This window comes from Eublepharis macularius, chromosome 4 (genome assembly GCF_028583425.1).
Source record: "Eublepharis macularius isolate TG4126 chromosome 4, MPM_Emac_v1.0, whole genome shotgun sequence".
Classification (NCBI taxonomy): Eukaryota; Metazoa; Chordata; class Lepidosauria; order Squamata; family Eublepharidae; genus Eublepharis; species Eublepharis macularius.
Genome location: NC_072793.1, coordinates 25,221,230 through 25,246,984, shown reverse-complemented (window position 1 = coordinate 25,246,984; position 25,755 = coordinate 25,221,230). Strand labels below are relative to the sequence as shown.

The window sequence follows — 25,755 nt, the reverse complement described above, 5'->3', positions numbered from 1 at the left end:
CCTGGGGGCATCATAGCCACCTGTCAGTCCAGTGTGTGTACACACACACGAAGAGGTGGGCTCCCATGTAAATTATCTAATTTGCATTCAAAATTCTGTACACGAAAAGTCTACCATTTCCCTGGTCTGATAAAAAGGTGTTACCAAATCAAAGAGATGGGAGTGCTTTCACATTGGGCTGTAAAGAGCAGCCATCCAGAACTGCCTGTGGTTTCCCAGGCTGAAGGTAGAATCCCCCGTGCCCTCAATCATCATATCTGTCAATGCTATCTCACGCCAGATGTTCTTGTGTTGCCCCATTTCATAACACCCTCCCTCAAGATGTCCGCTGTGGAACAGTACTGTTCCAGTCATTCATGTTCACTTTCCGCATGGCATCATGCCTGCACATTTGAGATGAAACAGGAGATACAAACAGCAAGCCATACATAGCGCAATGCAAACCCAAGATAACTCAGTCCTACTACATAGTTTCTTTAAGTTGCATACAAAGTTACCACTCCAAGAGGCTCATAGACACTGGGCAGAAGCAGACTGCATATCTCACAACTCCAAGTATTCTTGCCCTGCCTCATTTCATGACACCAGTTGCAATATGGCTGCTAGTCCCCCTGGTGAACTCGTGTAACTTGTAATGTGTAGTTTGGCTCTAAGGCTTGAATTCTTGGATGATCCGATCCTTTGTATCAAATATTCTCTGATGACCTGGCATTGCTTTCTCCTGCCTAGCAACTCCAGTCTTCCTTGGTGGTCTCCCACCTAGGTACTAACTTTTGCTAACCCTGCTTAGCTTCCAAGTTCTGACAGGCGCTGGCTAGTCTGGGATAAACAAAATCCCCTAAGATAAATCCTTTTTTTCAAGAAATACTATTAACTGACTGCGTTGCATTCTGTGGTGGTTGTGCCACTTATCTCTCCTCCAAATATATTTCTCACGGAGCAGCCGCCTTCCCTCCCTATTCTGAATCGTCTCTTCACCTGATGACTCCGCAGTTCAGTAGAAGTGGCCCCTTGAATGAGAGTGAAATATCGTGTTTGGTTGAGAGGGATGATGAAGGAAGTGAAGAGGCAGAGGAGGAAATGCAGCTAGTCGTGCTGGACCCCGAGCATGTAAGACTAAAGCCCAAGATTTAGCTTTGATGTTGGCAGCTAAATTTGGAAGCCAAATGGAGCTGCACAGTAGACGTATCTTAAGGTTAAATGCAATCAATGTTTTTGTGCTGTAACATTTTCCTTTGCTTTTTTATAAGAAATATGTGTATATTGTGCAGTACGTTATTCAGTTTGTAGATAATTCATTTTTAAAAATAGCCTGGGACACTAGTCTGATATGCAATGAACTATGGGAAGAAAACCGACCCTTACCAACAAATCAATCAACTCTTTCAAGTAGGTTTGCTCACACTGGCTCTTTGCAGACATCAGAAACAAGCCACATTTTATTTGGGAGCCTAAAACCTCAGGTTTGCGCAGTCCCTTCTTCTTCCCAGATGGGCAGGTTAATAAATTGGCTTTTCGCCCCTTTTGCTAAATCCTGGTTTCTGGAAAAGATCCGATTCCCAATGTGTTTAGGAACCCAAATTCAGACAGTGCAACAAATTGGAATTAAATAAAAAATGTCCCGAAGTCTTCAATTTTAAACTCCATGCACAAGGATAGGGGTGAGGAAAGGGGGAGTTTGTGAGCTAGAAGATTTGAGATCTGTACTGCTTAACTGTGGTTAGTTCATGACTTCTGAATGCAGACCCAATGAAAAATCAAAGTTACGTTTCTCTTTTTTTCTGATGAAATTCTAGTTTGTGGTGTTCTTTGACACTGCTTTGCCGGCCTATATCGTGGTGGTTAATCTGAGCAGTATGTGTTTCAACAGGTTCAGAAATTATGTGGGATTTCTCATGTGATAAGGAACAGGCGTTGTTCATTGCTGTCACAGAGTTTCTTCTTCTCACTTGGTGCCACTTTCCTTCTTTTACAAAGTCCCTTCTTAAATAAACTCTGTTCCCAAGCCTCCCATTTGTCATACTATGGGATGTGATCTGTATTCTGTATCCCTTTTCAGTTTGCTTTCCACAGTGTCAGGTCCCTATTACAATCCCAGTTTCTCCTTCCTCCTTTGAACCCATATCTCAGCTGTGTCTTTGCTTCATGGTTTCCTGCCCTTCCTGCAGAGCGAATCATTTTGTCTTGCAACCCAGATGGTCCCAAAGCGTCTTACTCTGATACCATCCCCCTTAATACATTTTATTCTTTTCTAAGGAATTCTGTGGACTGAGAGCGGGACCACAAGTGACGCCTGACACAGATTGGACACTTGTCAGCTTCCCTCAAGTTTTGGCGGGAAATGTAGGCAGCTTGGCGGAATGTTGGACAAGTGACAGTTGAAAAGCCCATTGGACAGCAGTCGGAGAGCCAAGCTGCAAGATCAGGACGCCCACATTTCCGATCAAAACTTGAGGGAAGCTATCTATAGAGACCAGAATGCAGCAATTGTGGTGAATGATGAGGCTACTAAGAAACTGACCATAAGTAAAGGAACAAGACAAGGTTGCCCGTTGTCTCCGCTGTTATTTATTCTGGTATTGGAGATTCTGATGATACAAATACGACAAGATGAAGAAATTCGTGGAATAAAAATAAAGGACTTTTCTTATAAGGTCAGAGCATTTGCAGACGATATAATGTTAATTGTAGAAGACCCAACGGAGAACATGCCAAAAGTGATAGAGAAGATTAAGGAGTTTGGAGATTTGGCAGGGTTTTACATTAACAAAAAGAAGTCAAAGATATTATGTAAAAATATGACTAAGCAAAAACAACAATTGCTAATGGAAACAACAGACTGTGAAGTAACAAGTAAGGTGAAATATTTGGGAATTGAACTGACTGCAAAGAACATAGATCTATTCAAAAATAATTATGAAAAATTATGGACTCGGATAGAGCAAGATCTGATTAAATGGAATAGACTGAATTTGTCATGGTTGGGAAGGATTGCAGCAGTTAAGATGAATGTGTTACCAAGAGTAATGTTTTTGCTACAGACAATACCAATTATTCGAGACTTTAAGCAGTTTGAAAAATGGCAGAGGAAAATATCAGATTTTGTTTGGGCAGGCAAGAAGCCTCGAGTGAAAATGAAAGTTTTACAAGATGCAAAAGAAAGAGGCGGAATGCAACTGCCCAATCTAAGACTTTACTACGATGCAATCTGCCTAGTGTGGTTGAAAGACTGGATGATGCTGAAGAATAAGAAATTATTGGCCCTAGAGGGATATAAAAAAATATTTGGATGGCATGCATACCTATGGTATGATAAAGTAAAAGCGAACTCTTATGTTCTTACATCATTATATATGGAGAAGCCTATATGCAACTTGGAAGAAGTACAGAGACTATTTACAAGAAGGAACCCCCCTATGGGTGGTTCCATATGAGGTAATAGATCCGAGAGCTGTCGATACTGAGCAACAGTGTCTAACGTATAAGGAGATAACCCGAATAGAATCCTCTAAACTTAAAATAAAGACACAGGACGAGTTATCACCAAACTATGATTGGTTTCAGTACAGACAGATCAGAGATCTCTATAATTCGGATTGTGTAAAGGGAGGCATAAGAACAGAGAATTCGGAACTAGAGCAGATACTTTTAAAAGAGGACAAGAAGGAAATTTCTAAGGTATATCAAGTACTGTTGAAATGGTATACTGAAGACGAAGTAGTTAAAGTACAAATGGTGAAGTGGGCCATAAATTTCAACAAAGAAATAACAATGGAGGCATGGGAATACTTGTGGAAGAATACAATGAAGATTACGACGTGTACTAATATTAAAGAGAACATTTACAAAATGATTTATCGTTGGTACATGACACCAAAGAAGATTGCGCTAGGGAATCTGAACACTTCTAACAAATGCTGGAAATGTAAAAAACATGAGGGTTCCCTGTATCATATGTGGTGGACGTGTGAAGTAGCTAGGCAATACTGGGGGGAAATAATAAGAGTAATAAGTGAGATTTTACAATTTCAAATTAATAAGAACCCAGAACTCCTGCTACTGAACTTGGGAATGGAGGACATTCCAGCTCAACACAGGACATTGTTATTTTACATGACAGCAGCGGTTAGACTTTTGTATGCGCAAAAATGGAAAGTACAAGAAGTGCCAACTATTGAGGACTGGATTTACAAATTGCTGTATATGGCGGAAATGGACAAAATAACAAGAAAATTGAGAAACCTTGACCCAGGACAGTTCAACATAGACTGGGAGAAGCTGAAACAATATCTGGTGAAGAAATGGGAGGTGGGAGGAGAACTGTGGCAGTTTGAGAACTATTGAAACATGATAAAGGGCAGAGGGGGTTGACTTTACCGGGGGGTGGAAAGGCAAATGAGAATTTCTAAGCAGTTACTTTGTTAGATTATGATATATAAAATAATATATAGAATATTGATAGAAAATAATTACATATAAGGACTGACTAACCAATATTACTTTTGGTAAAAATTGTATAAGGTACTAAATTGAATAAGTATACCTGAAGATATATATGGGTCAAATGGATTGATAACTTTTGATGATAGTTATAAAGATCAAAGCAGAATAAAAATAATAACATAACTAAATATAACTAAAGTAGAATGAAGTTAAGATATGCAGTAAAAGCAATGTACAGAGTATAAGTTTAATAAGTTAAATTGGTTGACTTATATGAATGTATGGTTTATATGGTTTAAGGTTCATAGAGATATTTGAAATTATGAAAAATGGGACAAATTGTTTGTCTAATATGGAAGAAGGGACTTAAAGATAGGGTATAGAGTATTAAAGATAGTTAAAGAATTATTGCTTAGAATAAAGGGAAAGTATATATTTGCTAGATAGATGAATTTAAAATGAGTAAGGGAAAAGGGACAAAGGGTTGGAAAACTGTTGGAAGTCTATAAAAAGGGGGGAAAGGGAGGGGGTTAGAAATTGGGAAATGAGGGAATTGATTGTAATGTGAAATTAAATGATTCTAATCCAATAAAAATTTTATTAAAAAAAAAAAAACTTGAGGGAAGCTGACAAGTGTCCAACCTGTGTCAGGTGTCACTTGTGGTCCCGCTCTGAGGCATTATGATGCTTTGGCGAACGTTTATGGGAATTCCCCCCCCCCTTTTTTTAGTTTTATCATGTTAGGTATTTTGTTACAAGGTTTTATATGGACTATATAATCTTTTTTTAAAAAAACAACAACTCTATTTTATTGTAGAAAAATTAAAAGGGAGAACAAAAAGGAAAAGGAAAATACATATAACTAAGAAAGGCCTAGAGTGGCCTACACAAAGAAACCTAAAAAAGAAAACTAACTCCTATTATTAGTCGTTACAGGTTTTCCCCTACGACGCTTCATCCTTTTCACATCAATCAGCTTGTGGTCTAATTAATTTCCATTTATCTTTTTTCTTTAACACTCACACAAAACATATATATAATAATATATATATTATAACATTTGATTTATATACCGCCCTTCAGGATGACTTAACACCCACTCAGAGCGGTTTACAAAGTATGTCATATGCATATCTTATCTCCAGGGCTTTTTTTCTGGGGAAAGAGGTGATAGAACTCAGTGGGTTGCCCTCAGAGAAAATGGTCACATGGCTGGTGGCCCCGCCCCCGATCTCCAGACAGAGGGGAGTTGAGATCACCCTCTGCGCCATGGTGTGGAGGGCGATCTAAACTGCCCTCTGTCTGGAGATCAGGGGGCGGGGCCACCAGCCATGTGACCATTTTCAAGAGGTTCCAGAACTCCGTTCCACCGCGTTCCCCCTGAAAAAAAGCCCTGCTTATCTCGTCTCCTTAACATCCCAACTCCACATTTTAACATAGACTGATCATTAATTCATTTTTCTTCTCCATTCACAGAGAGTCATCAAGGGCTTCCAATTTGCTACATATACAAACAGTAGTTTTAGATCCCTTTGTAACTATAAGTTTGGCGATCTCAATTAAATCCCAGGGCTATATAATCTTCTTGTGTAATTAATCTAGTTAAAAAGTCCTGAGTAAGAATGACAGCTGTCGACAGGTGTTGCTTCTGCTCATCGTGGGCTCTTGCTTTTTTCTGTAGCCTCTGATGAAGAGATTCCAAACTGCCCTAAAGACCTACCTCAGTAAACAGATTGAGAAGCTGATGGAGGAGCTCCGTGAGATGGTACGGTATATTTGCTTGCATTTCCCCCTCGTTCTTGTCGAGATCACGTCACGGTGAACAGGCCCTTTTCCTCTCTTTTGTGATTGCAGGCAGTTCTCACGAAGAACAGGAAGACGGAGAGAGAGGAACTCGGTGTGACTCTGTATGGAGTCCAACAGCAGTTGGCCCAGCTGCAAATGGACCTGGAGAAGAACCACAGTTGTCATGCTCAGATTGCCATGGTTCGCCGGCAGCTAGAGGAAGAGTTACAAGACCTGAGGAACATGTACAAGAAGACATGCCAGAGCACTGAGGAGGAACGCAAGAAAGGTGATATTTCCTTACTGTTGAATTGTTCCTTCCTCTTTGCACTTTGTGAAAGGAAGTATGGGAAACTGTTCCAAAACTTTTCTGGAACAGTGTGTCAGTTGAGTTGCCTGTTAAAGGAGCAGGATGTGAATATTCTATGCACCTAGCCTGTCTTGCTTCCTAATAGCCAGGGCTCATTTCGAGGGAGAACGCACCGGAACAGCGTTCTGGTAGTTCCCCCAAGTCAGGTGGCCCCACCCACCTGACTTTAGGGGCATTTAGGCCTCAATTGGGGCCAAAATGGCCCAAATCCGGGCCAAAACAGCCAGGATCGGGTCGGTGCCAGGTGGGGGAAGGTTCCCCCACCCGACACTGACCCAATCCCGGCCGTTTCATTCCCGGTCCCGGCCGTAACGGGCCCAAAATAGCCATTTTTGGCCATTTGGGGCCCGTTTTGGCCAGGATCAGGACCAAAACCGCCAGGATTGAGCCAGTGCCTGGTGAGGGACCACTCTCCTTTCCAGCACTGACCTGATCTGGGCCATTTTGGGCCCAATCCAGGCCAAAATGTGCCCAAAATGGCCATTATGAGCCATTTTGGGCCTGTTTCGGCCTGGATTGGGCCACTGCCAGGTAGGGGAACACTCCCCTGTCTGGCAGCAGCCAAATCTCGGCCTGATCAAGGGGTGTGGCATATGCTAATGAGTTATGCTAAGGAGTTCCTGCCACTCTTTTTCTATAGCTAATGCCTTAAATATCTTATGGTTGTTGGGTCATATTTATGCAGCTGTGGTTGGTGATCAGTATAACACAAGTTGAATTTGTTACTATATTAACTTGTTGCCAAGAAATTAACCAGCATAGCAGATTACCCAGCGGATAAACAGTAACCATCCATGCAGTCTTAAGCAGAGCTCTGCATTTCTAAGCCCCTTAACTTCAGTGGACATAGCGTAACTGCGCTTAAGACTGCACTGTAAATGTAACATACTGTCAAGGTCTGTCACCTCCCTAAATCTGAGTCAGGACAAGGGGGCACTCATGACAAACAGCCCCCTTCCCAGTAAAGACTGGTGCCAAAGGGCATAAAATTCCCTAAAGAGAACTCTGGAGAAATGGCCATGAGGGATGCCTGTGCGAAATTCAGGAAGTCCAATATGCATTTCATTCTACAGGACCCACACCATCAAGCCCTGGACCCCAGAAGCAATAGTCATGATGAACACAGGTGAAACAACCTCTTAGATGGCAGAACATTTACCTGGTGTTACTGCACCTCCCTACCCCAAGCTCTGTTTCTGATGCTGCTGACTGCTTCCAGGATTAGAAATTCCACTGATGCACCAAGAGAGAAAAGGGCTGCCCCACCTATTGTAGTAGAATGCTGCTGGTGGCATGCTGTCAGCTCCTTGGCTCCAGTTATCTTGTATCCCCTACTGCTTCGTCAACAAAGTCCTAAGGTCTGGCAACATCTTTAAACTATCTGTCCCTTCAGGCTCGAAGGGGCTGGTTTTACCATTTTGTTGAATGCAGAATGTAATTGGAGGGTGTGCTCTTCTGTGCTTCAGTACTTGGCTGTGGTTGTTTGCCTGAAGTTTTGATATCTGACCATGAAAGATTCATCAGGCGAGCTATGAGAGGAACATTCTTTGCATGCTTAAGTTCCCAGGGCCAATCCCTGGTCTGTCTGGTAGCAGGACTGGGAAAAACCTCTAACAAACATGGGAGAGATAAGTGGGCTGGATAGACCAATAATTTGAATCCATATAAGAGAGCTTCGTATGATGTTGCGGATGCTAGCAAAGTGATCAGGACCTATCCACACAACCGGTTGGGTTGCCAGATGGGGTCTGAAATAATACTGGACCCCAGGGTGGGGGGGGAGCAACACTCACCTCTTTTAAAGTAATTGTGCATGTACTCTCACCCCTAGTAAGATGAGTCACTACTGGAAGTGACATCGTCACACTAACCCAGGTGCCCAGGCTGGCTGGTGCCCAGCCAGGTGCCCAGGCTGGCCGGCCACTCCTGGGCGGCACTGCACAGCTGCTGGGAGCCAGCTGGGTGCTCAGGCTGGGTGGCCAGTTGTGGGCAGCGTAACACAGCCTTGGGAGGCTGGCCATGTGCCTGGGCTGGTTGGCCACTCCCACTTGTGCTGCACAGGAGGCCGGGTGCCTGGCCTGGGCTGGCTGGCCAGGCACCTGGGCTGGGCCACAGAGCAGCCAGGAGAAGGGCCAGGTGTTCTGTATTTGGGGAATGTTTCCTCTGGACAGTCACACAAAATATTTGACTGTCCGGGTGAAAACTGGAAACCTGGTAACCCTACTTGTAAGTGGTTGTAAGACATTGATCTGAATACACATAACAGTCTCCTTGGCATCTTTCCCCCGAAACTGGAATCTAGGAACTAATCTCCTTTCCCCATACATTTGGGTTGTGTGGCTTGCTGCTTTCCCTGTCCTTTGGAGGTAGTTTTTGCAGCAGCAATAGAAGTAAATTTTCCTGCTGTTTTGTGTAGTTTCAGCCATGCAGGCAGAGATGGAAAATTTGTCTCTGCGCCTGTTCTACATGCAGAACATGGACCAAGATGTCCGCGATGATATTGCTGTGATGAAGCGAACAGTGAAGAAGGCTGAGGTGGAGAGGATGCGTGCAGAGGTGGAAAAGCAAAAACAGGTACTGAGCTATCACTGCGCTTACTGAGCTATCACTGCACTTCTCCATCAGCTTACAATCCTTGTCTCCCCTCCTCCACAGATACAACTTCTTGCCAATGCTCATCTCCCACAGGTCCCTTTGTCTCCTCCCACTCCTATTTGCTATTCTGGTACCTGTGCCTGGGACAGGTCCCCCTACCGCCGCCCATTTTCCTTCGACGGTCAAGAAAAAGGGTGCTGCACCAATTGTCAGTCTATTTGCCTCTCTATAGAAGCCCACTTTGTCATCAAAGGCTTTTTTAAAAAAAACCCAAGCATCATCGTACCTGCCCTTCCATTGCCATCTGATTCTCATCTCCTTGCTCAATAATTTGCTAAATACTGTGGTCCAGAGATTCTTTGAGAATGATGAGGGACAGACTCAAGGAGGGATCCAGCACTCTGTTACCGTGGATGTGTCTGATTTCACAGGACCTTCATGTGGACCGCTTAACAAGGACAGCCAATGCGTTTCAGGAGCAGATTGCTTTATATGAATCACAATACATAGCCCAGGCTGAAGACACCAGAATCACACGGAAAGATGTGGCAGAGGTAAGAGGGCATAGGATGACTTTCTATGGACTAAAACTTTTTCATGATGAGGCAGCTTTCCAACCTTTCTCCCAAAAGGATATTCTCACACTGCGTTTGTAGATTTAGCTGTCTTCAAAAATGCATACTTTATTATTTTGAATATTTACTGCAGTGTGGCTTTTGCCTTTTTATATTGTGTAGCTAGAGCCTTCAGCAAGAGACATAAAGGCATTTTAAACTTTTGAGGAAGACCATGGGCAATTGGCCAGATGAGCCAATTGAAGAGCTTAATATTTACCGCAGGGATCCTTGAATCCGAGGGTATTTTTAGAATTTTGAGAATGCACAATAGGCACCACTACGAAATAGGTGTCATGGGAAATGGGAACTATCACACAATGGCTTCCGTGGGGGCAGTTTTTAAACATTGCAAGGTCCAGGGCTTTTTTTCAGCAGGAACGCGGTGGAATGGAGTTCCGGAACCTCTTGAAAATAGTCACATGGCTGGTGGCCCTGCCCCCTGATCTCCAGACAGAGGGGAGTTTAGATTGCCTTCCACGCCGCTGGAGCACTGGAGCGGCGTGGAGGGCAATCTCAACTCCCCTCTGTCTGGAGATCAGGGGGCGGGGCCACCAGCCATGTGACCATTTTCTCCGAGGGCAACCCACTGAGTTCCACCACCTCTTTTCCCAGAAAGAAAGCCCTGGCAAGGACCAAGTTAAGTATTCTCCTAGGATCTCCATATCTACTTTCAAATGGACTGGACATCCCCCATGGTTTCTCCATCTTCTGCTATCTTCTAGAGCACCTCCTGCTCCAGTGAGGTGGGGGATACCTAGGCTGTGAGCTTTGAGTAAGCAGTGTTTTGAAGAAGAAGCAAGTAGGTGTCAGGGTACCATGGCAGCTACAAGTGCCACACTTAGGGTCGCTGACTCATCATATTTATATTAGTCCCTGACACTAAGGGCTTAACTACACAATGCATTGGAATGGATCCAACCCTCTTTCAAGGAGCTTTCCTCCCGCCTAAGCAGCTGACCTTGAGCCAAGAGGTTCTTCCTTCACTTTACTCAGTGGAGTGATAGGATAGTGGTAGGATCCATCCCATTGTTTCCAAATCTGCTGCAAACATACAGTGGGAGTTCCATGTAGAAACTTAAGTCTTGGTCCTCTTGAGATCTGTATGGGATCTGGACTGCAGTGCATGGAGAGAGAGGACCAGCTCTGTTTCAGGGAACCACTATGGAAATTTACATGTACTGATGGGTACACAAGTTTCCCCAGGAGGGCAAATAGAAACTTTCTGGTGCCATTTCAGGTGAGGGGAAAGGCATGGGAGGGGAGGGGGGCGGGTGGGAACTTAAACCCTCTCTTCCTGTACATTGTAGTCCCAATCCAAATTGGGTCCCTGCGTGCCTGGGAATTAAGTTTCAACATGGAACTCCACAGTATATGTCTGGTTGATAGGATGGGGAGCAAGCCCATGAAGAACACATTGTGTTGTCAGCCCATTTATAAACTGAAAAGCAGCTTTGAGACAGTGTGGCTTTGAATGATGATGTGCACAGAGTAGAAAGGAGCTGCTTAAGCTTTTGTCTACTGACAATTTCCATGTTGGTGAGTATAGCTTGCCACCCAGTTTCCTGTATACAGGATCTGTCATCACTGCAATTTAGGGAATGCATAGGTCATGTGCATTCCTCCAGGCTTTCTATATGAATTCCTGTTTTTCAGTATAGCTGACTCTCTGATTTATTGTAAATGTGTGTTTCAGTTCAGCCTTTTCTGAGATGTAAAGATAAAACGGACCAAAGAGAAGGGGACTAAGATTTCAAATGCACGACATTGGTACTGGGTTGTAAACGGAAGATGAGTGGATGATGATTGAGAGAAAGAGGACTGGCCCATGCAGATGTTTTAGCATTTCACCCCACTGCCTTTGCAGGCATGTACAGAAATACAGTCTATAAACCTGGAGAAGAAGCAGCTGCTGCATCAGTGGGCTGCCAGCTTGACTGGGATGAAGCGGCGTGATGAGGCATATGCAGCCATGCAGGAAGCGCTAAGGTAGCAGTGCTGAATGAGCAGAGAATCGTGTGGGTAGGGGAGGATGCCTAAGTGAGAACATGCACATTTGCTGTTGAGAGTTAGAGCCAAGCTACAAGTGCCGCCTGACACAGGTTGGACACTTGTCAGCTTCCCTCAAGTTTTGATGGGAAATGTAGGCGTCCTGGTTTTACAGCTTGGCTCTCCATGACAGCTGCAAGACCAGGATGCCTACATTTCCCACCAGAACTTGAGGGAAGCTGACAAGTGTCCAACCTGTGTCAGGCGGCACTTGTAGCTTGGCTCTCAGTAGCTGCTTCCCTACATGGTGCTGCAGCCATGGCCCCTGCAGCTCCATCACTGTCTTTTGCTGCCCTATGGTAAGGGGCTATAGCGATGGATCCCTCTCACAGCCTTTCACATTGCCCCCCCACCTCAAACCTCTCTCTTCACAGGTTTGGGGCTTCCCAGGAAGGTAAAGGCTGGATCACCACGCGCCATATGTCTAGCTTCCACTATAGCAGCCAGAGACCCCTGACCCAAACCCTCACAGGGTCCTCTCTCACCTCTTCCAGACACTCCACTAGACAGTTCCCTGTATTTACCTCCTCTCACCCAGCTACCACCCACAGCTATTGGGGAAAAAGGAACATAGAGATTACTTTACCTATATATACACTGCCACCATTTAAACTCAGCCCATTTAACGTGACCCGAGTGTTTGAGGCCTGCGTGTAGGATATTTTCCCAGTTCCCTCAGCCAACAATTTCAAGACAGCCAGAGTTAAACAAAACAAAAATAAACTTTATTTATAAGATGGAACATAGGAGTGAATGGATTTTAAACTAATAAATAGGAGTTAAACAGAGAATGTTTCAGTTTATCAGAACAGGTTTGTCATCAGCTATTTCTTTCTGCTGCCTTCCCTCAGCAGAGTCAAAACTCCTCTCTCTCAGCCGCTCCCTTTTCCCTCCAATGTTCACTAACTCTCATTGGCCCAGCATTCCATCCACTCCCACTGGCTGTCTCTCAGGAAAGGCGGAGATGGAGCCAGTCCTGTCTGTCACAGGGGCATTCCTAGGGGTGCCATTCCCCTGCCCAGGGCGAAGGATCCCCTGTTCCCCCCTTCCTCCCACACCCACATACTTGGCTGGCAGGGTAGCACACTTCTGGGTGGCGCAGTGCACCCCCAGGTGGTGCAGCAAGCTCCCGCACCCACAGCAGTCCAAGTTGCACTCTGCAGGGGGGCGTTTCAGGCCCCGCAGTAGGCCATTCAGCTTCTCGGGGAGTGTGGGGAGCACCCTTTTACCTGCGGGCCACCCTTTGACCTATGTGATGACATCACTTCCGGGAAGTGATGTCATCACGCAAGCTGGGAGTGCACATGTGACAAAACAACTCGAGGAACCGAGAAAGGTTCCCTGTCTCCCGCCAGGGGACTCAAGGGACCTGACAACCCTAGGCATTCCCCTCCTCCTTCAGGGATGCTCAGTGCTTGTGGCTGGGCCATTCCCTGCAACCCACCCCACAAACTGCTCCTGTTTGGAGGTATGTTTTTTCAGAAACAGAATATTGCAGTTCGAGTCCTGGAAAAATTTGGCATATAAGCACTGTATGGATGGAAGGTGTCTGCATTCTGGGAAGGTTTTTATTGACAGCTTAGGAAGGCCACTGTCCCTTGGTGCTGAACGGGCCAGTCTGGTCCTCTATTGCTTTCCTAAGAGTTTATTCGAAACCATTGGCTCTGAGGCAGCTTTTTAACCCTTGGTCCACCTCTTTCTCCTCTTTCAGAGAAACCAGGCACAAGCTCAAGTCTTTAGAGGTTGAGATTGAAGCCTACAAGAAGTCCATCTCCAAGGAAGAAGAGAGGAACGAGCTGTTGGCCTCTCTCTTGAACCGCTCAGAGAATGATGGGAACACTAGCAGGAAACTGATAGCTCAGAGCCTAGCTAAACAGGAGGCCATGAAAGTGGAACTTGGCACCTACACTCGGACCCTGCAGCAGACAGAGCAAGCCCTCAATTGCACGAATGGGGTAAGATGCTGGGGGGCGGGGCGGGGCGGGGGGCGGGCCCTGTTGGGCTTGTTTGGATCAGCCCCCCCCCTCCCGCTCCGCTCCATTCACAACTGCCTGTTCTTTCTAGCAGCCCCTGTGTTTTCCTTTCCTAGGATCGAGCTGCTCGCTTGAATGACTTGGCTACCCTTTGCAGAGAGATAGAGAAGGGAACGCAAATTAAGCAGGACCTGGAGAACAACATTATGGTCAAGCTGCAGGATCAGCTGATGTCTAACAAAGCAGCAAAATACTTTCTGCAGCTGTCTGCTAAGCTTCAAAACAGAATGCTGGATTTGGTATGTACGATATTAACTGCGGGGACTGAAGGGAACCAGGCTGCATGGGCAGTGGAAGGGTCCTCCCCTCTCCTTTAGTATTCTCATCGCCAGTGTTGCGTAGTGGTTCGAGCACTGGACTGTGATCTGGGAGACCCAGCTGCAGATCCCCACTCCGCTATGACTTTGGGGCAATCGCTCACTGTCAGCCTGACCTTTCTGAAGATAAAAAGGAGGAGGGGGAGAACCGTGTATGTTCCCCTTTGCTCCTTAGATGAAATGTGGGGTAAAAATACGTTTCGTGAATACATAGTGCTTTCAGACGGAAGAAATGTTGCAACTACAGGCAACCATTACCTCTACCAAATAATAATAAGTTTAGCTGCTGGCCCCTTCCCAGCTTACTTTCAAGGCAATCTGCTCTTTGATAGTATGTATTAGAGCATGATTCATGTAAAGAAAATACAGCTGGAATAATGTATTTTGGCCTTCTTGTAAAATAATGGTTTAGCACTCGCTAGAAACGGGAATGCCTCATAACGGATACAGATATTGTATAAGAGCTGCTGCCTGTTAAATAAGAGTCTCTGGGCAAAACTCAGGGAGACAACCCGGTTAGTAGGCAAACAGAAACAAAGCCGGGAATATAACAATATGTATCTCTATTCTATTAAAGTGCATTTAAGTGCAAATAGTAAAAGTGTTATAAACAGTGTACATAAAGCAATAAATATATCAATCACAATCCGTCAATGTCCATATATACATTCCACAATGGGAGATCCCAGGAAGGGGAGGTGGAGTTCCAGTTGGAAACAAATTTCCAGGAGAGTTCATAAATAATTAAAAGTCATAATCCATGCATGATGAAACCATTAATGCCGACGGTCCAATGTGTGCACTGATGTTTCCAATCCCGTTTCGTGGCAAAAAGGCACTTCTTCATGGGCATATATCTTCTGGACTATGAATAAATTAACAATACACATGATACAGATACTCTCTCTCCCTTGCTGCCATACCACGAGATTTCATAAGTATACTTACAAGTCATAAAAGTACATCAATTTACTTACAAGTAGTAACTCCCGGTCCAACACACTCCCGGATCCAATACACAATCAAAAATTATGACGGACATAAACACAAAGGGGGAGGAAACCAGTTAAATTCAGATGGTAATTAATGACATAATTGATTGTTTCCCCAAATCCCCCTTAAAGGAGCCACCCCCATGACTCTCTATTCCTGACTAAACTAAAATAAAAAAAATTGAAAAATTGGGGAACACATGTTTGGGGTCTCCGGCAGGGCCATATTAACCCATGGGTGGCCCCCTGGGCTTTCAGGTATTTCGGGCCCTCTCGGACACTTCAGTCTTTCACCCCATGACAGCTGAGAGCCTGACCCTGGTATAGTAGGTATGAGATCTCAGTACATACCCCTATATCTATTTTGAGGGTCTCCTGAAGAATTTAATTCACATTTTTAAAAATATTTTTATTGCATGAGTAGAACTCTTCAGGAAAGCACATTTTGAGGGTATAATTGTTCAATACTGTAATATTTTGAAGGGAATAACATTTTTATTATTTATTAAAATATATAATTTATGGATAATTGTTTTAATAGAAGAGACAATTTGTTTCACTTCAATAAGGAAGCCGTTAATTATCTTATTAACAGAGGTATATAAGAGAATCAATTAATTGTAATTTATGTGGGGGTGTGCCTCAGCAAAAAACATTGATGGGCCCCTAGTCCCTGCGGGGCCCCTAGGCTTCGGCCTAGTCAGCCTTATGAATAATACCGCCCTGGTCTCTGGCAAGAAAGGCTGAGAGCTAAACTACATCACACGCCCGACGCATGTTGGGTTCCCACAAGTTTACCTGGGAAGTGTAGTCAGGCTAGCAGCAGCAGGGCCAGAAAAATGGGAGGGAAAGACATGTGGCTAGCAGCGGCAGAAAGAGTTGCTGAGGCCACTGTTGCCACCGCAGCTGCTAGACACAACCATCCCTTCTCACAGAGAGAGGAAGGGCCTTCCCCTCTCTATGAGAAGGGATGGTTGCATCTAGCAGCTGTGGCGGCCTCAGCAGATCCTCCTGCCACTGCTAGCTGCCTGTCAGCTTCAAGCTTGGCACTTTTTGGGCTCCACTTACTGACTCTTTCCCTCCTGTCCTTTTGGTCCGACTGCTGCTGGCCCAACTGCACTTCCCAGGTAAGCTTGCAGGAACCCGACACATGTTGGGGGTCTCATGCAGTTTAGCTCTGAGCCAGAATCAGGGATCCATAGTCCAACTGGATTGAGACTCCATGCCATGTGCATGGTCAACTCTCAGAGCCCTCTTCAGACACAGAATGGAATAGGGGTGTACAACATTGGCCACTGCTTTTGGAAGGCAATGAAAAGCCTCTGGATTGACTAGGCCTGGTATAAGTATCAGAGCCTGGCTTTCTGCTCTTGACTGGTCGATTAGGCCTGCGGTATAATAGGCACCAGCTTAAGTTCTCTGTTCCAGCAACTACCTTCAAGTATCCTGTGTTGGAGAACATGTATACCAGATCTGGATTTAGGTACAGCTGTTCACCACTGTAACCCAGCCTTGGTATCTGGGTTTCCAACCTCTAGGCAGCACCTGTTAATCTCGTGGAATTACAACTGATCTCCAGATAAAAGAGATCAATTCCCCTGGAAAATATGGTTGCTTTGGAGGGTGGATTCTGTGGCATTATACCCTGCTGAGGTCCGTCTCCTAACTCTGCCCTCCCCAAGCTTCACCCCCAAATTCTCCAGGAATTTCCCAAGCAGGGGTGGGCAGCCCAGGAGTCCAATGCTCTCTGGAAGTCAAAGAACAAGTGTAAGTGACCAGAACCCAAGTTTTGTAAGATACTAGGAGTCCAGAGACAACCTGTAATCACTAACTGGAAAGGTGAAACCAGTAGCCAGACTTAAAAACGAACCTAGGAACTTGCACAAGACTTCCGTAGATAAGGGGAAGTTATGCCCCAAACAATGCAAAATTTCAAAGGGGCAGGAAGACAAATGACTAGAAGAGAGCCTGATTAGAGGAAGCTAGAGTTGGGACTGGTCAAGAAAAGGTCATTCAGCAGGATGTGCCAAGAATCATGACTGTTGCAGACATTTTTTGCTTCCTGTTACTTGTTTGTTTTTTAAATTCAGGACAGCCAGTCAGGGAGCACAAGCTGCAGTACTGAAACTTTGGTTGTAGTCCAACAACAGCAACTAGACGAGAGGCTCTTAAGGAGAGAGCAAAATAGATACAGAAAGTAAAACACGAGCTCTCCAAGTGAGCAATTCTTGCCAATGTTATCTCAATATAATGTAAACAGTAAACAACAGTACAGCTTTGCGATATATACAAAAACAATGATGTAGAATTCCAATTTGTAATCTAACACATAAACCAACATACTCAATTCAATGTGGTTCTAGTCTGTTTTACATGAACTGATAGTTCTGGTCTAAACACAACACATAACCAATATACTCAATTCAATCTAGTTCTGGTCTGTTTTACATAAACCAATAGTTCTGGTCTGTTTTCTGTAGTAACTGGGTAGATAATTCCCAAAAGTTGGTTAGCAAATTACAGTATCTTCCGGCTTTCTCCACGCCTCAGAGATAAATATGGTCCCGTCATAGTTTGTAAATTCCAAAGGTACTGGGTGACAGATAATAGTGTTCCTCCAGCTTTCTCTGCGTCACAAGAATATATTAAGTCCCTTTGGCCCTACAAACGGCCAGCTTGAATATTTGTTTCGCGTGGACACATATGTGTCTCAGCTTCCTCAGGAGCACAGAGAAAGAACCATCACAGTATTTGAGTTCAGGCGCATCGCTTTCACTCTCTGACGGGCCTGTACTGTTGTTTACTGTTTACATTATATTGAGATAACATTGGCAAGAATGGCTTACTTGGAGAGCTCGTGTTGTGCTTTCTGTAGTCCAACAACAACAGACTATCCTGCAAGTTCCACTTCCCCACATTATACTGATTTTGCTATACTGGGTCAGGTCAATGATCCTTCTAGTTCAGTATCCAATTTCCACTTACAACAGATAGGGAAAGCGTGCTGTTTTTGCAGCTGCAAATTCAGGCTGCTTCCACTTAGTGGATTAGCTCTGTCTCAGCTCTTAACCTGGAATTGGATTTTATGAGGCATTCACCTGACACCTTCCTCCTCCTCCTCCCGTTCCCCTTTCATTGCCTCCCACGGTTTCACCTGGTTTGCTGCAATGTTTCCAGAACCTGCTTTGATCCAATCTTTCTGGAAACATCGGCATCACAGTAGGTTAGCCCACATGTGGATAGGCAGGCATAGATGTCTAAACCTCCTCTCCCACAGGTGGAACCATTCTCTCTCATGGCTGCCATTTACCCCCTCTGCCACCAGGGGGCGCTTTTTTTTGGCTGGCTTTTAAAAAAATGGTTTGTTGGTATATCACTATAACACTACAGTGATATACCCACTATCCATTTTTAAAACCAAAAAAAACCTACCAGCAGAACCCCTCTGGCTGCTAGGGAGGGGAATAGCAAGCATAAAGTGATGGAGAGTAAAGAATGGCAAATTACCATATGGGCGCTTTGTTGCTTCCAGCTCTGCATTCACAGTTGCAATGAATCCACGATATAGAATCATCTCCATATAGATGCAGCCTTGTACAAGTGTGTGACCTCCCCCTCCCCAAGTTGTTTATTATCTTCAAGAGAGAAGATAGAGTGAGCGGCAGACTTTTCCCCAGTGGGCCTAAAAATAGTTGGGGAGGGGTTCATTTTGGCATGGGGGGGGAACACTCTTCGTCTGCGCCAGTCTTCTGAATCAGATGGAAATCTCACAAATTATACTCGCCGTACGTGATTCATATTGGCTACTATTGCAAGGATTATGGAAGTGGATATGTATGACTTTTCAAACAATGAGGAAGTCCTAAACTAGAAGGAGAGAGATTTTCAGAAGCTTTGTATCTTTTTTTGATAATGGATGATAATGGGACCCAGTAAATAATATCTGCTAAACTCTAGACTTGCAGAAAATGATGTGGCTTTTCCCCTCCCTTCTTTTTCTCGGTTTTCCTAGGATATGCAGTTCACCAAAATAGAGAATGATACAGCTCAAACTTCACTGGATCTCACAAACACCAACTGCAGACTGAATCGGCTTCAGAAGAATCTTGCCGAGCTGAACAAGGAGATGGATGACATGAATGGGCAGATCAACCACAGCGAGTCCGAGATCGCCAGGCACAACCTCCTGATTGGGCGCAAACAAGGAATAATCAACCTGCACAACAAGAAATTGGAAACGATGATTTCCCAGCTGGGGGTCAGTTTCCTGTGGTTTTCTCAGGTTTTCAAACTCTGATCATGCTGGTCACTAAACTCTGCAATCTAATTTCTGGCGTTAAATTTATTTGTTTGCTATATTTATAGTCTGCCTTTCTCACTGAGACTCAGAGTGATTCTTCACACGTTGGATAATGCACTTCCAATCCTCTTTATAGATCATCTTGAATGGATTTTTTTCTGTGCGGAACAAAAAATCCACCTCAAACGATTGATAAAGTGCATTGAAATTGCATTATCCAACGTGTGCGGAATCAGCCTCAGAGTAGATGACACAGAGAAAGCAGATACAATGAATATGGTACGGCCTCTGCAGATAGAATGCAGATTTTTTTTTTACATCAATAGAAAATAATGCAGTGACTACTTGGATAATACATGCAGCAATCAGATAATACATCCTGTATCCAGTGGCATAGTCCACCATTCCTTTTCCTTTATAAAATACCCTCCTGAACCATTCTGTTACAGTATAGCCCTATTACCTTTATAGAAAAGGCCTTCTGAACAACTCCATTTTACATAGTTTACAGAATAGGATCCCTCCTGACCTCCTCAGGTAGGCCATTTGACAAGGTGGGGGCCACAGCAGAGAGAACGCATGTACGGGCTGTTGTTGATCTTGCCCCTTTGCAAGGTGGCACCAGCAGAAGGCCCTGAACAGATGAGTGAAGCTGTCATAGTGGAGCATAGGACAAGAGGTGGTCCTGCAGATATGAGGGGCCAAAGCCGTGCAGGGCTTTGTATGCAATAGTCAGTACCTTTAATTGTCCCAGTTGACTTATGGAGTCTCTGCAAAGTGGGTTTAATATGCATCCTTTGTCTAGCCCCAGATAATAACTGAGCTGTGGCATTCTGTATCAATTGGAGTCTCCATGTATCCAATTGGAGTCTTCAAGGGCAGACCCATGTAGAGTGCATTACAGTAGTTGATTCATTGTTGCTGTGGCATGGATCCTGGTAGCTAGATTGGCTGAGTCAAGGTAAAGGGCTGTCTTCTAGGCTTGACAAAGTTGGAAGAAAACATTTTTACAGCTGCATTAACTTGCTTCTCCAGCAGTAATGTTGAGTCCAGTAGAAACCCTAAGTTCTTAACCAAGGCGACAAAGATCAGCTGATCTCCATCGGAAGTGAGGAGTACATCTCATGAAGTGATCTCTGACTCGTGAAAGCTTATGCTGGAATTAATTTTGATAGTCTTTAAGGTCTTTAAGATGTATCTGGACTTCTGTTTTATTACACTCTTACAGACTGGCAAGGGCTACCCATAGTGCGGACATGCAAAACTGCTAATAACAATAACATCAACAACAAACCATTATTCCTCATTCCAGGGACAAGAGCTGGGGCCTCTGGAACTTGAAATCAAGAAACTGAGCAAGCAGATAGATGAAACGGACTCAGATATAGTGAAAAGACAGAGGTTTTGGCTGAACCAGCAGAGGGAGTTAGTGAAGCTGAGTAAAGAGCGAGAAGAGCAGCTGGCGTCCCTGGATATGTTGAAGAAAGAGATCACAATCAAGGAACAAAAGAAAGTGCGCATAGAGAGTAAGGGGCCTATTGATAAGATCTTTGAGCTTTGAGTAGATGATCATTTTGTGTGCTTGAACGATGAATCTCTCCTATCTGTGACTGTAAACCAGTGTCTTGAATTCAGAAGTCACGTTGATAACGGGAGGAAAGTATCTCCCGTATCACGGTGATGGGAAAATCAACCGGTAAAAACTTTTTCAAGTTTATAAAGTGTGAGATAAAATTTGGGGTAAAGGGGCGTAGTTGCTCCCGACATCTCGAAGTGCTTGCTCGCTTCTCAGGGGCAGTCCTATGTGACCTTTAGGCTATTGACTCAAGGTCATAACCTCAGAGCCAAGATCCTGCAGAGCTGCTGGTCCATTAAGTTGGGTAATTATTGCACGCTGCCGTTGACTCCCTAAAATCACAAATTTCACAGCAAAATTGGAAAAGATTCTGAATGCAGAAACTTGGTTTGCTGTCTGCATAATGTGAATTTGGAATTTTTCAATGCATGTGCTTGCATTCAATGATCCTGAATCTCCCCCTATGGGGGTGGGGGTGGAATAGTACTCCCCAGTACTATTTCACCTTGGAAAAATGGCATAGTTCCCACACACACTACGGTCCTCATCTGAATTACTCCCATAGTGCTTTTAGCATAGTGGTTAAGTGGTAGAGCTGTGAGTCAGCCCTCTGCTGGTTCGAATCCCACTACTGCCGTGAGCTTCGCAGGTGGCCTTGGATAAGCTGCTCCTCTCAACCACAGCTTAACAGCTGTATTGTGGGAATGATAACACTGACTTAGTCCAGTGCTCTGAGTAGGCACTAATCTGTCTAGAAGAATGGTATAGAAGCACCCTGTTGTTGCTATTGTTAATTCCCAGAGTGCTTTTGAATGGAATTCCCCCTGAGAACTCACAGCAGCAATGTAGCTGCAAGTCCTAATGGCAGACTGTTGTAACGTGTAGTTTGGCCCTGAGATAAAGCATCTTTGAGAACAGCAGACTTAGCAATATGAACAGCTTGCAGAACTGTCTATATTCATGCTGCACTTCCCCTTTTCTCTCCTGTCTGTTCACAGCCGCATTCAAACCAGCCACGTAGGCCTCATTCATATCTTAGATCATAACTCTGCTTTTTCTCTTTCAGATGAAATCCAGCAGGATAAAAATGAACTCAAAGACATTGAGCGTCACATGAAGAACATGGCCAATGATTTGGAGAAACTACATATGTTGATCAATAAGAACAGTGCAAGCTCCGAGGAGTTGCAGCAGGGCAACACTATTATGGAGAATGAGTTTGTTCGCACTCTCAAGGTATGCCCTGTTCCCCAGACGTAGCCCCGCGTATCCATAGGTGGAGCATCAGTGGTGCATGGCAGTGCCCTTGTACCGCCCATCCAGGCTGCCCTGGCCCACCTACCATATTGTGTCACTCTTTTGTTGCTGGTAGGAGCAGGACCTACCGTGTCCTCCAAAAGACAGTCTGATTTGGGATAGTGGGTTCTCTTTCATTGCCCATTTTTTCCCAGGTACATAAAGAAACAATAGCTACCTCCATGTCTCTGTTTCTAGGGAGCTGAGAGGGAATCAATTGAATTACAAGAGAAGTTGGACCAACTCCTTGAGGAAAAAGAGAGGCTCATCAACAGCTTAGTGGAGACAGAGTGAGTCCTAGATCTCTGTTTTTTTTAATGTAGCACAACAGTTAGCCTTTTCCATTGTAGTGATGGCAGTTCTACAAGCTTGTCGTGTGAGCATGTTTTTCCTTTTGGGAAGGAAGAGGAGGAGTCAGCAGGGTCAATCAAACTATAATCAAGGGCTGCACAGATCAAAATGGAACTGAGAGCAACCTCTGCATCTAAAATTTTAAAAAAGATAAAGGTAGTCCCCTGTACAAACACCAAGTCATTACTGACCCATGAGGAACATCACATCACAACGTTTTCTTGGCAGACTTTTTGTTACGGGGTGGTTTGCCATTGCCTTCCCCAGTCATCTACACTTTACCCCGAGGAAACGGGATACTCATTTTACCAGCCTCGGAAAGATGGAAGGCTGAGTCAACCTTGAGCCGGCTATTTGAACCCGGCTTCCGCCAGGATCGAACTCAGGTCGTGAACGGAGCTTGGGCTGCAGTACTGCAGCTTACCACTCTGCGCCACGGGGCTCCTGCATCTAAAATAACAGACTGGAAATTCATTCACCATTTAATGTGGCCTTTCCACATGATGCTTTTCAATGCAATAATGGAGCATTTATGCTCAGTGATTGCATGGGATCCACATGTACTAAAAGTTTGTTGTGGAGAGAACACATTCTCCTGTTTCTCAAACTATAAGAGTTTTGTGGATAGGAAACCGCAAGTCCCTTTTCCCTCAAAAAGTCGGCCTGTTGCAAATGTCATGTGGAATGCAGTTGGCATAGGTGTTCCAAGCTCCTGTTGGCTAATGACATTCGGAGTGATGCACCTTCTCTCCCCGGCCATGCCTATGCCTTTTTTAAAAAAGTCAGAGCTTTTATTTATTTACATTTTATTTACATTATTCGTAGTCTGCCTTTCTCATTGAGACTCAAGGCAGATTACGCAGGGTCGGTCCATGAGATCAGTGCTTGAGACATTCGATAAACAATGCAACGAGGTATGGATTGCAGACATTTGAAAACAAGAAGAGATCCAATTCAGAGCTGATGCAATGCTGAAGCACAAGCAATAGAATATGACATGATAAATGATGAAGAAGCTACCCAGTAGGATAGGGTTGCCTCACTGGGTTGGGAAATTCCTGGAGATTTGGGGGGTGGAGCCTGAAGAGGGTGGGGTTTGTGGAGGGGAGGGGCTTCAGAATGGGATAATGGCATAGAGTCCACCCTCCAGAGCAGCCATTTTCTCCAGAGGAACTGATCTCTGTCACCTGGAGATCAGTTGTAATTCCAAGAGTTGGCAACTCTACAACAGGAGCATACTTACAGCACAACAGGGAGATGAAGTAGCTTACGCTGTTCCCCTCTCCTCCATTTTATCTTCACAACAACCCTGTGGAGTCGCTTACATTTTCTTCAGAGCGGATGGCAATTTTCACGGATTCCTCTCTATATGACAGATCCCTATTCCCCTCCCAGGAGCAAAATGGGGAGGGGTAGCTGCATGGGATGCAGTAGGAGATGGAAATTTAAGTGGCTGTAATCTGCAAAACTATGTGTTTGGATACAGGCAGGGCTTATTTCGAGGGGGAATGTGCCGGAACGCAGTTCTGGCAGTTCCCCAAAGAGGTCACATGACAGGTGGCCCCGCCCACCTGACTCTTGGCCATTTTGGGCCCGTTTCGGCCTGGATTGAGACCGAAACGACCCTGATCAGGTCTCTGATGGGTGGTGGATCACTCTCCCACTCAGCAGCGGCCTGATCCTGACCATTTTGGGCCCCTTTTCAGCCATTTTCAGCCCCTTTTTGCCATTTTGGGCCCAATTTCGGCCCTGAATGGCCAGGATTGGGTGCAAAACAGCCAGGATAGGTGATGTCAGGGGGTGTGGCATATGCAAATCAGTTATGCTAATGACACACTTCCGATGATGGCAAGAGGCGTGGCATATGCTGATGAGTTATGCTAATGAGTTATGCTAACGAGTTCCTCCAGCTCTTTTTCTACGAAATGGACCCTGGATACAGGCCTGAATTAGGCATTGCCCAGCTGTACACCAGCTTTTAGAATATCACCAAAATAATGATGATTTAACAGATATTTCTGCTAATTCAGAAAATGGACAGAGGTATGGGTAGATGGATGGATGGATGGATAGATAGACAGATAGATATCAAATATCTAATAGCCAAGTGGACCTGACATGTGCATACAGTTCACAGTAGTATAGCCCACTGTACCTGTCTCTTTACGAAAGCATCTCTCTGAACCGTTTCCTTACAGTACAGCCTTCCTACCTGTGCAGACAAGCCATCCTGAATAATTCAGTTTTGCATAGTTTGTGGAAAGCCAGCAGGATGGGATCCATCCTAACCACATCAGACCTTCCATAAGCCGGGTGCTGCAATATAGGCAGGTTGAAGTGGAGAAAAACCCTTCCCTGTTTTGTATAAAAGTTTCACCTCCCTTGCTGTCCTTGAAGGTGTCAGATGATGCAATGGGAGAAGAAGATACAGATCGCCAAAGAGATGCGTGCTGCTGTGGACTCTGAGAGTGGGCTGGGTGAGATCCAGGCCATGAAGTCTGAAATTCACAGGATGCAGGTGAAGTGGACCGAATCAGACCAGCTGGTCATTATGTAACCTGACAAATGCATCAAAAAACAGTCAGAATGTCACTTTAAGAAACTGAGTCAGAGAGCTCTTCAGCATAAGCAGCCTATCTATTCTGTACTCTGCTGCTAATCCTCCTGTTTGTTCCGTCGATATATCTAATGCAGCGAAGAGTATAGGAGAGAAGTTTTGCCGGTATGTGTGCGCTCTGTGTATTCCATGCCAAACGGTTCCCAGATAAGCAATGATGATAAGCAGTTTCTGAGGGCAGAGACTCAGCTTCTGCAACTAGGATATTAAAATTAAAATTAATTTCAAGTGTGTCAAATGAATATAATTCTGGCTGCTGACTTTATCTTAACTTTTATATAGAAATCTATCAAGAAAGGAGAGGCAAGCTGGAAGGCAACTGTTAGTGCCAGTATAAAGGAGCTATTGTTAGCCATAATATTAAAGGAAGAGAGGCACTTGCACATCGTGAGAGCCAGTTTGGTGTAGTGGTTAAGA

The 25,755-nt window shown here is 44.6% G+C and overlaps 1 protein-coding gene across 1 annotated transcript in view; it reads left to right on the top strand.

Annotated features, from left to right (window-relative positions):
* CCDC40 (coiled-coil domain containing 40) overlaps positions 1-25,755 on the top strand; it is a 45,364-nt gene that overhangs the window by 11,842 nt on the left and 7,767 nt on the right. Inside the window, exons 6-18 of the mRNA XM_054977325.1 lie at positions 944-1,110; positions 6,125-6,208; positions 6,298-6,517; positions 9,015-9,172; positions 9,625-9,747; positions 11,675-11,796; positions 13,568-13,811; positions 13,946-14,128; positions 19,211-19,456; positions 20,811-21,024; positions 22,141-22,310; positions 22,569-22,660; positions 25,119-25,239. Coding sequence (XP_054833300.1) covers positions 944-1,110; positions 6,125-6,208; positions 6,298-6,517; positions 9,015-9,172; positions 9,625-9,747; positions 11,675-11,796; positions 13,568-13,811; positions 13,946-14,128; positions 19,211-19,456; positions 20,811-21,024; positions 22,141-22,310; positions 22,569-22,660; positions 25,119-25,239 — 2,144 coding nt within the window. The remainder of the gene's footprint in view (positions 1-943; positions 1,111-6,124; positions 6,209-6,297; positions 6,518-9,014; positions 9,173-9,624; positions 9,748-11,674; positions 11,797-13,567; positions 13,812-13,945; positions 14,129-19,210; positions 19,457-20,810; positions 21,025-22,140; positions 22,311-22,568; positions 22,661-25,118; positions 25,240-25,755) is intronic.